The sequence below is a fragment of the Brassica napus genome, chromosome A5 (genome assembly GCF_020379485.1).
Source record: "Brassica napus cultivar Da-Ae chromosome A5, Da-Ae, whole genome shotgun sequence".
NCBI classification, from domain to species: Eukaryota; Viridiplantae; Streptophyta; class Magnoliopsida; order Brassicales; family Brassicaceae; genus Brassica; species Brassica napus.
The window spans coordinates 19,792,538-19,807,605 of record NC_063438.1 but is presented as its reverse complement, the minus strand read 5'-3'; the positions used below and the strand labels follow the sequence as shown (position 1 = coordinate 19,807,605).

Below are 15,068 nucleotides of genomic sequence, written 5' to 3'. Positions count from 1 at the left end.
GACCAATGTACAAAAATAATCAATAAATAGGTGTGTGTTTGAGGCGTTGGATTAATTTGTATTTGGTTTTAGTTAAGGGTTTGGTTAGAGTATGTCTACGGTTATGGTTTTAGAGTTTATTTAGGGTTAAGGGTTTGACTATGAATTACAGATTTAGGGTTTGTTTAGGGTATGATTAAGAATCATGATTGTATTATGGTTTTAGGGTTTGGTTAGGGTATGTCTATGGTTATGGTTTAAGTTAAGGGTTTGGTTAGGGTATGTCTATGGTTATGGTTTTAGTTAAGGGTTTGTTTAGGGTTTGGGTCCTCAGTTTTTATGATTTTGTTCTTTATAGGGTTGTTTCATAATTTATACAAAATCAAAGCTAGAGTTGTTTCTTAATTCAAATCAAATACCAAAGCCAAAGTTGTTTTCTAATTCTAACAAACCAAACTACTAAAATCACAGTTAATCAATCATCCTCCAGGTCAAAGACCTCAGACCTCTCCCATGGTGAAGGCACATATCGTGTCATAACCTCAGCAAAGATGGGGTCGTGTGCAGCCTCCCATAAGTCCACTCCAATCTTCTGTCTACAACCCATAATGATTTCATCATCCACTAAACTGACGTCAAGACCAAGCAGCGAGCATTCCAAGTGCTTCAAAGCGTATGCACCGCAATCACAACAACTTTTATTCAATCTCAACTTCATAGGCACATCCACGATAGAATATGATGAGAGGAGTAGCTGCTTCTGTCTTTCTTGTGGTGCAACGGACTTCACAATCCTAGGAATGATAGCAGCAAACTTCTCAACGTACTGTCTGTTCTTTCCCCGACCGCAATCAAAGACTTCTACTTTTCTTTCAATGATGTTTACACAGACACCAACCCAGTGATTACCTGCGTTCGTGTCCACAAAAATTTGTAAACGAAGAAATGTATACTAGGATGTAAAAAGAACTGAATGGTTACCATTTACAAACAGAGGAAAGTAGAGTCGATCAACATCAACACCCCAAACTAGATCAGTCCGCCCATGAGATGGAAGCTCTCCTCTGCCGTACCCAAGAAGGAAATCAGGCAATTGATAGGCTTTTTTGTTTGGTAAAAACTTCTTGTATGCAGCGTCTACTTGGAGGCAAAACATAGCACTCATGAAAGCAACACGCCGAGGGGCCCAACGATTCAATGTAGTGTTCACACGCCATATAAACATAACCGCATCCATCTCCTAAAAATTTACAATGAAAGTTAAGTAATATAGCATATAAGAAGTGTTAGGAAGATAAATTCACTAAAGGTTAGTACAAGATTCATTACCTCGTTTCCAAGCCATTTTCCAGCACTTACTACTCTTGTAGCTACAGACAAATTAAAGCATGTAGGACCAATTGTTAAAGGTATAGGCTTTAATGCCCATTCCGTGAATCCTTTCCATGACTCTTCGGAGATATAATAAAGTGACGCCTGCGGAGAAGCATCTTCTGGCAATGGTGAATCGCTAAGCTGAAGTCCATGACCTTTTCTTTTGCACCATTTCTCCCACTGTGACGGCGGTGGAGCTGTATTCATCTCTGTCTTTTCTTTCTTTACTGGATTATCCACTGAACCTCGGACCGAAGTCATTGGAGTCCACCAGTCTTCTTCTTTTTTGTCCTGAGATGGATCAAAGCCTGGCACATACGACGTCTGAGAAAGCCCTTCAACCCCTTGTGTACCTATCCCGCGACCCAAATCATCTGCTTCACTATAATTCACATCGAATGTAGTCTCGGAACCATCCTGTTATTTCATGACAAATAAGCAATAATTGAGATACCAAAATACATTATCATTAATAATTATTTTACATAAAAGTTCCAGACCATTACATAAGTTCAAACAAGACACTTACAAACCAAGAACACTTACACACCAAGCACACATACAAACCGAGACCTTATAAAGTACAACAAAATTCAGGCCGATAACTTAGATGCCAATAAAACAAACAGACACGCAAACCACGAACTTAAACAAGACAAAATAACATTGAAGAGGATGGTGAAGACTAGTGTTTGTTTACCCCGCGTGTGGACCTCCTCAACGGTGCCTGGCTCGTCGATGGCTTTGTCGGTGAAGGCTCTCCAAGCTCAACTTCAACGCTGGCTTCCTTACGTGATTGTTTAAGCTCTGTCCGCATCTGCTCAAATGTCTCGGCCATCTGTTTCTGTATCCTTTGTTCCATTCCAGAGAAGTTGTGCTCAAACAACTGTGTCATAAAAGCCTTCATGTCTTCATTAAAAGGAGCTTGCTTTGCGCCACTTGCGAGAACCTTATGCTTTCTCTTCTCCATACCACGATCGGGAAGCCTCTTTTTACCCCTCTTTGATCTAGAACCAACGTTTTTTGATCCTTTCGGAGTCTGAAAGTCGTCATCACTCTCGGCTGCTTCAACATTCACGCTTGCTTCATCATTCACAGCTGATTCGTCATCGAGAGATAAAGAAATCACTTCATTTTCTTCAGTTTCCCAAACATGCTCACTAAAATCATGCCCCTTCTTTATCATCTCCATCAGAACCTTGATTCTGTCATCCTCCACATCATCATCTCTGCGAAACGCCTGAGCTTTGACAACATCATAATTTCCTGTCCATGAGATGTATGGGTAGATGTCATCCTACACAAGACAGGGAAATACAGTTAGATACTAACTACTCATTTCAAACCGGAAAGAGTCGTCATAAATAGATAAAATTACCTTGGGTGTAATAATCTCCTCCAAGCGAATGATCTCCTCATATGACACCTTCGCAGCTCCCATCCAGTTTATGCATCTAGGACCGTCCTTGAAACCCTTATCCAGCTTTTTTCCACAAAGCTTCCCGATTTTTGGCACCGCTTCCATTGCCCAAATCTGCAAGGCGTATGAGAAGCCATCCAAGACATAGCTAGTGGTCTTTTCCTTCAGTTGGGAACGATTTTTGGCTATGGATTTGCAGAGAAGGTCATAAGCAGCAACTCCCCAAGGATACCTTCGAACTCTGTCAAGATCCATGACCACCGCGATGTACTTCAGGGGGATATTAGCCTTCTCATCTCTCGCCAATACCACACAAAGAATGATCGCCAAGTAGATAAGACGTATGCGATCTGCATTCTTCCATTTCTTTACAGCTTCCTTGTCCTTAGTCCACAGGTTGAAGAGTGTAATTGTTCCATCTTTTCTCCTCAAAACCTTGCTCCAGAAACCACCATCATATTTCCACTCTTCAAACTCCTCAATCGAAATGTGAGTATCGCATTCAAACCCGGTTACGGCGTGGAACTCTTGCAATGAGAATCGAAGCGGTCTCCTCGCAAAGACAAACCATAGCTCGTGCTGTAAGAAAGTCACCAGCTCCCTACACAAGAAGCTGTGTATCACCCTCGCAGAGTATCCAAGACCATTCTCATGGAGCTTAAAAATCTGATGAAAAACCGGGTCTTTCTTCACGACATCCAACTCCTTTGGCAGCCACGCTTGGAACTTTCGGATTATGTAGTCGATCCTGCAGTTGTTGTTGATCTGAGTAACTCGGGGCTCCTCGCCCTCCTTAAAAAGCCTCTTCGGTAGCTCCTCAGACATAGCTACAAACCGTGACAAAATTATTAGTTCAACATGTAAAGGTTTCAATATCATCACACATGTAAAGGTTTCAATAATATCAACCAATCCGTGAAACAAAATTATTTTAAGAAACACGGCAAATCATTTTAAAAAAAAATCAAGCTTTAATGGAAGAACACTTCGATTTCGTTTAATATGAGAATCTATAGATGAAATCCAATACCTTCTGTGAAGAATTGTGAGATTGAGAGGCGAAATTGATGGAAGAACACTTCGAAAATCGATTTGACCCGACGAAGAGGAAGAACGATTCGCAGCCGTTGTGTCTTCAGTGAGATCGAAAAGGATGGTGACGGAGACGAGAGTAGAGACCACGGGCTGATGAAACACCGACGAAGAACAGAGCTTCTCACCGTTGAACCCTAAATCGCCGTGGGAGAGCGACGAGTCTACGACGGAGAAGACAAAGAGAAAGGGGAATTAGGTTTGCGGCATCCCGCGTCTCCTTTTTTCCCATTTAGTGTTTTTTTTATTTTTTAATTTTTATAGATTTTAATTTTAACATTAAAATCTATTACGAAAATTATTATAATTTATAATTTAAATTCAACATAATTGGTAAATTAAGGGTACTTTGGTATTTTACAAGATCTAAAATCCTATTTTCCTAAAATATCTTCTAGAAATCCTAATGTGACAAATCCAAGTTCAAAGTGTCCTATTTATCCAATTTTCCCTAGATATTAACTGGAGTAACCACTTTACAAAATATTAACTTGACTAAAATAACTTTTATGGCTTTCAATAAATGATTAAATGGTAATATTACCATAAATATAAGAGTAGTACACTTGTAATATATAAAGCAAGTCCATGGAATATCAATAAAAATTGTTGTTTTAATAGTATATATTTTTATTTAAAGGAATAAAAAAGAAAAAAAAATTAACAATGAATTCCTTCATTTCTCGTTTGCTGTTTGCACCTTACGAATCGTGTGAACTAAAGTCTAAAGTCATACCTCTCAGCTTTTACATTTTTGTCGGCCCTCTTGTCCCCAAATAAGTCTCAACCTTCAACTCTTCTCTCCTGTCCTTACAAAGTGTAAACATCTTTTTCTACAAACTGACCTTTTCAAACAAATTTCGTATTGGATAACCAAAAAAATAAACCATATATATAAACATCATATATCAATTCAGTATCCAAATCCCTCTGAGACTCGTCCATAAACATCAATTTGAACGAACCATCTATAAAAAAAAACCTTTGACAAAAATAATTCAAAACAATGTACTCTTCATCGTCTGTATCAAAACGCCTCATTTTGATCTATGTCTTGGCCATACAACTACTCCTCATAAACAGTGAATTGTCCTTAAACACGACCAATGACTATCTCAACCACACATGTTTGGTTAGTCAAGGAAAATACAAGACGGGAAGTGAGTACGAGAAACTTATAAAACATATCATGAAAAGGTTCTATATAAACAGTATCAGAGGTTACGACCTTTTTGGCGATTCTACTTTTACCGCTGTTCTCCAGTGCCCCGGCGACTTCTACGGGACCAAGTGCCAGGACTGCTTTGTCACCGCCCTTGCTGCGGTAATGTCACATCAATATTATTGATTGGTTATTTGTTTTTAATTTGTATAAAGCTGCGCACATACGCTTTTGATTACGTTTTAGGCATAAGATAAAAAAGACTACTTGTTTTATGTTATTAGTCTCGTGCAATCTCGTTATTGATTGTGGCGTAGATATTTAAAATGTATATTACAGCTTCGTAGGAGATGTCCATGGTACAAGGGGAGGATAATATGGTATGACCAATGTCTTCTCTCGATGGATTCCAAATATTCTGTTGGGCAGATCGATTATGACAATAACTTTTGTATGTCCAACGCGAAGAAGGTGGTAGAAGATAGATCTGAATATATAAAAGTTTGGAATATTCTCGTTGACGATCTGACGGAATTAGCCATCACTGGAGATAATTCTACATTGTACTCTGTGGGGGAGAAGCGGTACAAGGGTGATATGGTATATGGAATGGTGCAGTGTGCGAAAGACTTATCGCGAAAAGCTTGTCAGGAGTGTTTGTGGTATAATAGCTTTCATTTTCAAGATTGCGTGAATTATTTTCGAGGAGCGAGAGTTGTAGGTAGGAGCTGTACTTTTAGGTTTGAATTTTATCCTTTTATTGCCAAGCAGGTCCATAATATTTAAAAGAACTAAAAGTATTAAAAAATTCAATTAATGTTAAATTAATTCAATCATAAGGTTTTTTTTGCTGGATAAACTCACTTTTATTGAATAAAAATTGCAAAGTTATTACAGAAACTACTGATGAATCAAATTTTTACACATGCACATATTATATATGCCATATGTTAAAGACAATTTAAACAAATAACTATAGGGCAATTCTCCTAAATATACTATTTTCAAGTCTTGGTCACAAAAATAGATCACAAGAAAGAAAATAACCAAAATATTTAATTTAATAGGTAAAAGAACCCTAATACCCTAGATATATTAAAAAAGATAAATAAAAAAATTAATAGTTTTAGATTATATGTTTTCAAATTCGAATTTTTTTTATAAAAAAAGAATTTTTTTGAATTTCTTTTTTCATTTTCTTTTTCTAATCCGAAAATACTTTTTGAAACTATTTTTAAAATTTTTATTTTCAAAATTTTTATATTTATTTTTTATTTTATAAAATTTTAAATCTCAATCTCAAATCCCCACCCTTTAGCTCTAAACCTTAAGGTTTGAATTAGTTAACCCTAGGAATATAAGTCTATATTTAACTCATTAATGAAACATTTTGGTCATTTTGATTTTTAGAGTCTATATTTGTGACAAAAACCTTTTTAGTGTTATCCTAGGGTATTTCCATAACTAAATTATCGATGCTTTTTATCAAAGTCTTATGCAAAAGTTGTGCTTTGTGTTCCTTTATTTGTTGAGACTTTTAACTGCACATAGTATTACAAAACCATTGATTCCATCAATACTTTTTAAAAGTAGGCAAGTTGATAACAATCAATCTGTTCCAATGTCTTTTTTGCAAATGATGAATTTGATAGCAGATTTTGCTGGTTCTGACTTTTGAAATTCTGATTCTTGTTGTTCCCTTGACCACCAATGAGGTTCATATCAGCCTGATCATATGAATCATTAGCAGCAAGCTCCTGGTTAACCTGATTACTCTGATCTCCCACAAAATGAACTGACTTTTGATCCCTCTTCATAAGCATCTCAATCTTGGCACTCAGCTCTTCAATCTTCTGGGAATCTGATCAAAAATTTGTCTTGAGCCTATCAAACTCGGACCTGTGATTTGCTTGACTTTCTGACAGATTGTCTATCACGATTTAAGCTTCTTCTACTGTCTTGGTCATGAAATTGCTATTACTAGCAAAGTCCATGGCGTTCTGATGATTCTCATTGACCCCATTGTAGAATATGTTCAGCAGGTTCACATCAGTGTAACCATGGTGAGAAGAGTCCAGTGTATACTCCTTGAAGCGCTCTCAAGCCTCATGAAAGCTATCAGAGCCAAGCTGCTGAAATTTTCCAATCTTACTCCTCAGATATGTGGACCTGGACTTAGTGAAGAAGTGTCCTAGCAAAGCATCTTTTGTCTCTCCCAAGTAGTAAGAGAACCCGATTCTAAAGACTTCAACCATCTGACTGCCTTTTCAGTTAAGGAGAAAGGGAACAGTCTCCACTTCAATGTACCTTCAAGGAGAAAGGGAACAAACTGCAAATGCAGACTAAAGTAAACATTACTTTTACGGGATCGAATCCACAAGGATCGATGACCACAAGTAAAGCACCACACAAGTTACTAGCTAAAGCGAATAAAAGAGATTGTTTGTTTGGTTTTTCTGTTTCTTAATTCAATAAAAACAGAGAACAAGTGAACAAGAGGCAATTAAAATGAGTTTGTAAACATTTAAGACAAGCGTTGGAAAATAGGAATTCTCAGGGATCTCTCTTCAGTAATGATCACACAACATAAAGACAGGGAAACATCTACATCAATGTCTCGAACTCAAATTACAATATTAGAATTAACCTACTTCCATAGTGCAAACACCCTATGCTCAAAATCCTAAATACTAGCGTCCATTGTATCTCAGATTTTAAACAAGCTTTCGTTTCAGGTTTGATAAGTTCACAAGGTGCAGAAACATCAACTTCTGTTGGTTATAGAAACCTTGCTCATCTACTGATATTTCGGGAATTCAAACAACATTTTCGGTGCGATGAAATTTCTAGAATCAGAGGCTAGGTGATCAGACAAGTCTAAGCCTTAAGAACATCAGTAGACAAAGATCCAAAATCATATATCCTTAGTCTAAAGTATTCTAGATCAATACATCGAGAAATCCTTATGAGAACCCCTTAACCCAAATAGGAGACTACTCACTCATAATCAGACAATGAGAAAACAAAATCATAGAAGAAAACATCATGAAATTGTATTAAAAATGAGAAAGGGTTAAGAAGATCTTCTCCAAATGAGTACAAGAAGAATCATCTTCCAAAAGTCTACAAAATGATCCAATGGTGTTACAAATGTCTCAAGTATCACCCTAGAACAACTCCCTCTAGACGTAAAAAAAAAGAACAGATGAAAAGATATGTAATATAATCAAGTCTTTAGGTTTTTGGATCTTCAAAACATGTCTTTTTGCAAAATTGGAAAGTTGCCCCCACTGTGGCGAGGATCTGGACACGATATACGGAGCGGGCGTTCCAAGTCAGGGAACAGACACTCTAGGTAACACGGAACGGGCGCTCTATGTCGCAGTTACAACATAGTTTGAACAGTGGCCCATTTCACCCCAAAATCCTCTATAAATGCATTCTTTTCCCACAAGCTAATCTATAAATTATATTGAAGAACAATAAAGGCGCCGAGAAGACTAAAATACCTTCAAAAACCGATAATTCTTTGTTCTAAAATGAGTTTTAAACTATTAAAAACAAAACACATCACTGGACCTTCATCAAATGCTTTCTCTCCACTTCTCTTATAGAGAACAGCCTGTTCCTATGCTTTTATCAAATTTATTTATATTTTAAACTGTACAAGGCTTTAGATTCCTTTTCTCATAATTTTAAATTTTAGTTTTAGATTGAAGTATATGTTTGCAAAGTGCAAATAATCTGGGACTGGAGCCAACAAGGCATTTAATACATCCACAAAAATAATGACATAACTATTCTTATCATGATTTGAACAAAAAAAAAAAGCTATTCTTATCATGATAGTGTTCTTGTGACAGGAATATAACGGAATCACTTAAGCATGACAACGCAACTAATTTTTCCCACAATAAATCAGCTAACCATCTAATTGTTCTCGAAAATCCGTCTTAAAATATGAGAAAAATAATTGAAATAAAAATATAGTAATATATAATAAAATACAAAATTTAACTGAAAATGTTTGTTCTTCAAATTTATACCAGTTAAATTGAAATTTTAGTTAAATTACTGATAGGTAGATCTTACGCTTTTTCTCTAAATTCATTATGGAGGAAGAAATTTATAAGAAAAGGTTCACTTTGCAATTCTAATGAGGAACAAAATGACAAAAAAAAATCTTATTTTTTTTATTTTGTGTGTTCCTCAAACTAAAATTTATTTTTCATTTTGTTCACTTTCCGCAAAGAGCTAATGAGATGAATGTGAAAGTTGGAATCTCGTAACTATAGCTACTTCATCGCGTATCTTCCAAAATACTTTGTACTAGGATAAGATCTGCACAAGGCGCATGGTGAATTTATATGAAAAATATTTAAAAAATATTGAATGGAAAAATAAAATTTATATTCTTAATCGAATTAATATTTTTGACCTTACACAATTTCTTATAAACTTTTTTGTTAATTACATAATTTGTTTACTGATGAGCTAATCCTATTTTTAAAAATATTTTAGGTTAAAAAATCACTTATCGCATAAAAACCTAACGTTTAGGCCAAAAAATCTCAGGCCTACTATTTGGTTACAGTGAAACTATGTCAGTTCGGTTTTATATCATTATTTAGCAATTTAAAGTTAATTATGGTTATGAAAAATTTACGTTTACGTCACAATCCTATCTATCTTGAATATTTTATCGCTTTTGTGTCGCTTTTTTTATTTTGGTTATTGCTCGATATAAATATTGGTTTTTGAGTTTATTATCATTTCTTTATTTTGTTTTGGCCTCAGATTTAAAAAATATTTAAGATTTAAATTAAAGAGTTATATACTTAGGTTAAAATCTGCACCTTGTGCAAAATAAATATTTTATATTTATTACTTATTTTATATTTTTCTGCATATTATGAAATAATAAAATAATAACTATATATTAAATAACTAAGAAATCAGTTACTATTATGTAATAAATTAGCGTGCGCATATAAATCAAACGACTAGTCTTGTTTATTCGTAATCATTTTAGGGTAAATAAATCAAAATAATCAATCTTATCTTTCGTATATGTTATATAATTAAATTAAATTTATATTAACATTGATATATATTATACTTTTAATATGAATATTTATTAAATGAGGTTTCTAAATATATGATATTATGATTATTTGCATATTTGTGTAACAAAATTTTACACAACCGTTTTTTTAATGTGAAAGGTTTAGTGGTTTCAATAATTTATAATCGTTTAAAAAAAACGATGAAGATTTTAAAATTAAAATATTAACTTTTTAATATATGTTTAACGCAGATATCAAAATATAAGTATGTATTTTTTATATGATGTATAGTTTAATTTAAACGATATGAATATATATATATATATATATATATTAACCTAAACACCTATTAAAATAGAATTATTTATTCCTATGATTTTATAATCCTTGTACCTTATTATAGAAAAAAATTTAAACATTGATCATAAAAGTTTATGTGAGGCTTTTAACAGTTTTAGTAATTTATACTCGTTTTGAAAAATTCAAAATACAACATATACAAAAAAATCTAAATTTTTATTATATGGTTAATGTAATTATGTAATTTATTTTAATAATAAATAATTATACAAAAATGATAGAAAGTATACAAATTGTTAGCAAATGTTTATTATTTAAAATCATTAATTGCCATATATCTTAATCATATTAGATAATTCCGTAAGTTTTATTTAAGGAAAAAATATATAATAATTTCAATTTGATAAATGAGTGGATAATAGATATAATATATAATATAACATTTCTTAGCAATATAATTTTGGACTAACAAAATTCTCAATTGATTCACAGGCCGCTACGTAAGCAAAATTAACATTCTAATTACGTAACAACTTAATTGATACAAATTACATATTATAATTTTTAAAAAATTTCTCTATTAATATGTAGGGGATTAGCTTTCCCTTCTCTCTTTAAATTTAAAATCGCCGTCTTGCTTCCCCCGCTGACCGCCGTTATTGTGAGAGGTCTTTATTTTCCCTTTCCTTTTCAGTTGCTTCTTAACCTGATAGGCTGATCTTCATTTCTTACTTGTTCTTCTTGTCAATGTCAGTGAGAGATCTAGATCTCAAGTGACATTGGGTTGTGCGGCGGTCCTTTGGCTTGGCTGAGGATCTGGATTCACAATCCATATCTATGCCGTAAGATATGGGGTGAGATACTCAAATTCCTCCTTGGTTTTCTCCTCTTGACTCACGGTAGTTTTGAGGTTCTCTTTCAAGCGGTGTGGAAGTTCTGGCTTCCTTAGGGTGAAGGCGTGACGCGGTGGTGGTTTTTTATATTTAAACCATTGGTCTTCTCCCTTGGTTTGCATGCCTGCTCTCAAAACCGTTGGCTAAGCTCGGGTTTGAGGCCACTGGTGGAGGTGAAGGCGAGTCGGTTGTGGGGTAGTGGTTTTGGCCTATCCACACACCGTCTCCGAACTAGTGAAACATGTTATATCTGTTTTCTCCTCTTCGCCCACACTCCTCTTCTTTCTTATCGCGTTTCTTTCAGCTGGTTGGCCAACTGTTTCACAAGGTGTGGATTTTTTTGGTTTGCTGTGCTTTTCTCTTTTGGTCTCCACCCAAAGTTTCTCCTTCCGTTGGTTCGTGTTTCATTGGCGTTCTGGTAAGGCAATGACTGCAGTCAATGTGGTGGTCTCCTTGATGGTTGGCTCCGATGGGTTAATCCGTGGACAGCGGTGGTTCTATTCATTTGTCTCTCCTTGTGGCGCAGCGTACGAATGGGTGAACGGTCGATCTAAGAGTTTAGGGTTCTTCGAGACCTGTTCTTGGATCGATCAAGAGTTTCTTTCGATAGCTTCTTGAGACCAACTTCCTGTTTTGATGAATTTAATCGAATCTAAACAAGGGATAAAAGCAAAGCTCTTCTTATTATTAAATCAAACGTATCTCATTACAAAGCTAAAGCTCTGTTTATATAATCCTTCCTTTAGACAATTCCTAAACGGAAAAGGATTCTATAAACCTTAAAAAGGAAATATAACTTTTAAAAGAAAAACATGTAAAACCAAATCCTAAATCGATAAAGTTAGAGTATTATTCGAACTTATGATGTTGGCGCCAAATGTGTACTTGATGCTGCATCAGGTCTCCCCTGCTGAGAAGGATTCGACCCCGAATCATGAGCATCCGATGGAGAAGAATCCGAGAAGAAACGAGACAGATACTTGACATTAAAAACATCAGAAGTGTTCATATCTGCGGGAAGCTTTAACCTGTATGCATTGTCATTTATCCTTTCGAGGACCTTCAGAGGACCAACCTTCTTAGACTTTAACTTGTTATAAGCATGGGCAGGCATCCTTTCACGTGTTAAGTAAGCCCACACCATGTCGCCCACTTCGAACACCAGACGACGACGATGACGATCAGCAGTCTGCTTGTACTTGGACGTCGCGGACTCTAAATTGGACAATGCTTGTGTATGGACCTCTGTAACAGAGTCAACAAAAGCAGTAGCATCACCGTGCAGACGCGAACGATCGGGAAGAGTAGAAAGATCCACAGGACCACGGGGAATGTGACCATAGACGACTTGAAAGGGGCAAAACCCCAGACTGCGGTTCAACGCATGATTGTGTGCGAACTCAGCCTGCGGTAGCTTCGAATCCCAAGTCCGAATTGCATCCCCGATCAGACAACGCAACAAATTACCCAGTGACCTGTTAGTGACCTCAGTTTGTCCATCTGATTGAGGATGATAAGCTGAACTCATATCCAACGATGTACCAAGTTGCTTCCAAAGAGAACGCCAGAAGTGACCGAGAAACCTAGAGTCCCGATCAGATACAATGGAAAGAGGTAGACCATGTAAGCGATAGATCTCTCTGAAAAATAATGTAGCAACCTGCAGGGCATCAGTAGTCTTCTTGCAAGGCACAAAATGTACCATCTTTGAGAAACGATCGACAACGACAAAGATAGAGTCGAAGCCACGTTGTGTACGAGGGAGTCCGACCACAAAGTCCATGCTAATATCGGTCCACGGCTGAGTGGGAACAGGGAGAGGCATGTATAAGCCAGCATTCGTTGCGTGTCCTTTTGATTGCTGGCAGACTACGCACCGCTCGACGAACCTCTCAACGTCTCGTCGTAACGTTGGCCAAAAATAGGAGGAAGAGATCAAGTGCAAAGTGCGATCCCTACCAATATGGCCTTCTTGATGGAGCTCTGTGATTAGGAGAAGGCGGAGGCTACAATCCGGTATGCAAAGTAGTGTACCGCGAAACAGAAATCCATCATGCACAGTATATTCCGATGATTTCCCACTAGAGGCGGCAGCAAAGATAGGACCGAAAAAAGGGTCCGTGGGATAGAGCTCCATAAAGGAACTAAAACCCGTAACGGTGGAATGTAAGACGGCCAAGAGGGAATGGCGGCGACTTAAAGCATCGGCGACACGGTTAGAGGAGCCGGAAGTGTGTTTGATGACGAAAGTGAACTGCTGGAGATAAGAGATCCACGAAGCATGGCGAGACGAAACTTTTCCTTGAGTGCTCAAATGTTTGAGAGCATCATGATCTGTGTAAAGTACAAAATCCTTGTGGAACAAGTAATGTCTCCAATGCTTCACTGCCTGAATAATTGCATAAAATTCGACATCATACGTACTATAACGAGCTCTGGCGCCAGCCAACTTTTCGCTAAAGAAGGCGATGGGGCGTCCTTTTTGACTGAGCACTGCACCAATTCCAGTCTTAGATGCATCGCAGTGTAACGCAAAGACTAAGGTAAAGTCAGGAAGAGCGAGAATAGGAGCAGAACAAAGTTTGTCTTTGATAGTGGCGAATGCTGTTGCTGCGGCTGATGTCCATTGTAATCGACCCTCGCGAATGGTGTCTGTGAGTGGAGCCATAAGGCTACTAAACTGGGACACAAAACGCCGGTAAAAAGAAGCCAAGCCGTGAAAGCTGCGAACATCGGTGACTGTAGACGGCGTAGGCCAAGTTTTAATGGCCGAGATCTTTCCTGGATCGACTGATAATCCTTTGTCGGACACAATATAACCAAGGAATTGAACTTCCGATGCTCCAAACTCACACTTTTTAAGTGTTGCAAAGAATTGATCGCGCCTCAAGACTTGCAAAACAGCCGTGAGATGTTGTATATGATCCGCCAAGGAGGAACTGAAAATAAGTATATCGTCGAAGTATACGACGACAAATTTTCCTATAAACGGACGAAGTGCTTGATTCATTACTCGCATGAACGTACTAGGAGCATTAGATAATCCGAAGGGCATGACAAGCCACTCAAAAAGCCCTTCTCGAGTTTTAAACGCCGTTTTCCACTCATCCCCGGGATTGATACGAATCTGATGATATCCACTCTTTAGATCTAGCTTGGTAAAAATTGTAGCTGTGCCAATCTGGTCAAGCAAATCATCTAAACGTGGAATCGGAAAGCGATAACGAATGGTGATTTTATTTATTGCTCTGCTATCAACGCACATACGCCAAGAGCCGTCCTTCTTAGGTATAAGCAGCGCAGGAACGGCGCAAGGGCTGAGACTCTCACGAAGGAAACCTTTGGACACGAGTTCTTCGACCTGCCGGCGTAACTCCTCATGCTCGCTTGGGCTCATCCTGTAATGTGACCGGTTAGGTAAAGATGAATCAGGGATAAAGTCAATGCGATGTTGAATATCACGAAGTGGTGGTAGTCCGGTAGGAAGATCTTCTTGAAAAACGTCAGCAAACTCATGTATAATGTTAGCAAATGCTGGTGGCACCGCATGAAAACGATCGTTGTTCGTTGGTTTGGTGATGAGTATGAAGACTATCCCTTCTTCCCGCAAAGTGTCTTCGAACGGTGAACGTTGTAACATAAGAACCGGAGCCTGTTTTGTTGGCGATGAAAGTGCTTGTGATGGCGGGGATGGAGCTTCGCAGATTGTTTGAACGGTTGGCTTGAGTGTGAAGGTTCGACCATTGTATTTGAATGTATACGTATTAAGGTAACCATCATGT

At 37.1% G+C, this 15,068-nt stretch overlaps 2 protein-coding genes and 1 non-coding gene across 4 annotated transcripts; 2 read left to right on the top strand and 1 right to left on the bottom strand.

Annotated features, from left to right (window-relative positions):
- Positions 1-180: 180 nt before the first annotated feature.
- On the bottom strand, positions 181-4,019 carry LOC106453357. 2 transcript variants are annotated; one of them, XM_048779277.1, is made up of 4 exons: positions 3,804-4,019; positions 2,732-3,600; positions 2,054-2,650; positions 181-1,770 (listed from the first exon to the last, which is right to left on the bottom strand). In XM_048779277.1, exons 2-4 carry the CDS (start codon positions 3,596-3,598, stop codon positions 1,240-1,242), a joined length of 1,995 nt encoding a protein of 664 aa, XP_048635234.1. In that variant the 5' UTR covers positions 3,599-3,600; positions 3,804-4,019; the 3' UTR covers positions 181-1,239. The 2 variants fall into 2 exon arrangements, with proteins under 2 accessions (XP_048635234.1, XP_048635233.1); XM_048779276.1 differs by lacking the exon at positions 3,804-4,019 and having other exon boundaries at positions 2,732-3,653.
- An 822-nt stretch (positions 4,020-4,841) lies between these two features.
- Positions 4,842-5,886, top strand: LOC106449533 (putative cysteine-rich repeat secretory protein 17). Its single transcript, XM_013891279.3, has 2 exons — positions 4,842-5,189; positions 5,367-5,886. Exons 1-2 carry the CDS (start codon positions 4,872-4,874, stop codon positions 5,811-5,813), a joined length of 765 nt encoding a protein of 254 aa, XP_013746733.2. The 5' UTR covers positions 4,842-4,871; the 3' UTR covers positions 5,814-5,886.
- A 1,196-nt stretch (positions 5,887-7,082) lies between these two features.
- On the top strand, positions 7,083-7,189 carry LOC125609682. The gene has a single exon (XR_007339834.1). It is a non-coding gene; the product is annotated as a small nucleolar RNA R71 (small nucleolar RNA).
- Positions 7,190-15,068: the final 7,879 nt, after the last annotated feature.

Coding starts and splice junctions, on each gene's coding strand:
- LOC106453357 (XM_048779276.1), bottom strand. CDS start 3,652: ATGATATTGAAACCTTTACATGTTGAACTAATAATTTTGTCACGGTTT. Junction 2,651..2,731: donor AGGAGATTATTACACCCAAG/GTAATTTTATCT, acceptor TGTCTTGTGTAG/GATGACATCTACCCATACAT. Junction 1,771..2,053: donor TGAGGAGGTCCACACGCGGG/GTAAACAAACAC, acceptor ATGAAATAACAG/GATGGTTCCGAGACTACATT.
- LOC106449533 (XM_013891279.3), top strand. CDS start 4,872: ATGTACTCTTCATCGTCTGTATCAAAACGCCTCATTTTGATCTATGTC. Junction 5,190..5,366: donor TTGTCACCGCCCTTGCTGCG/GTAATGTCACAT, acceptor TGTATATTACAG/CTTCGTAGGAGATGTCCATG.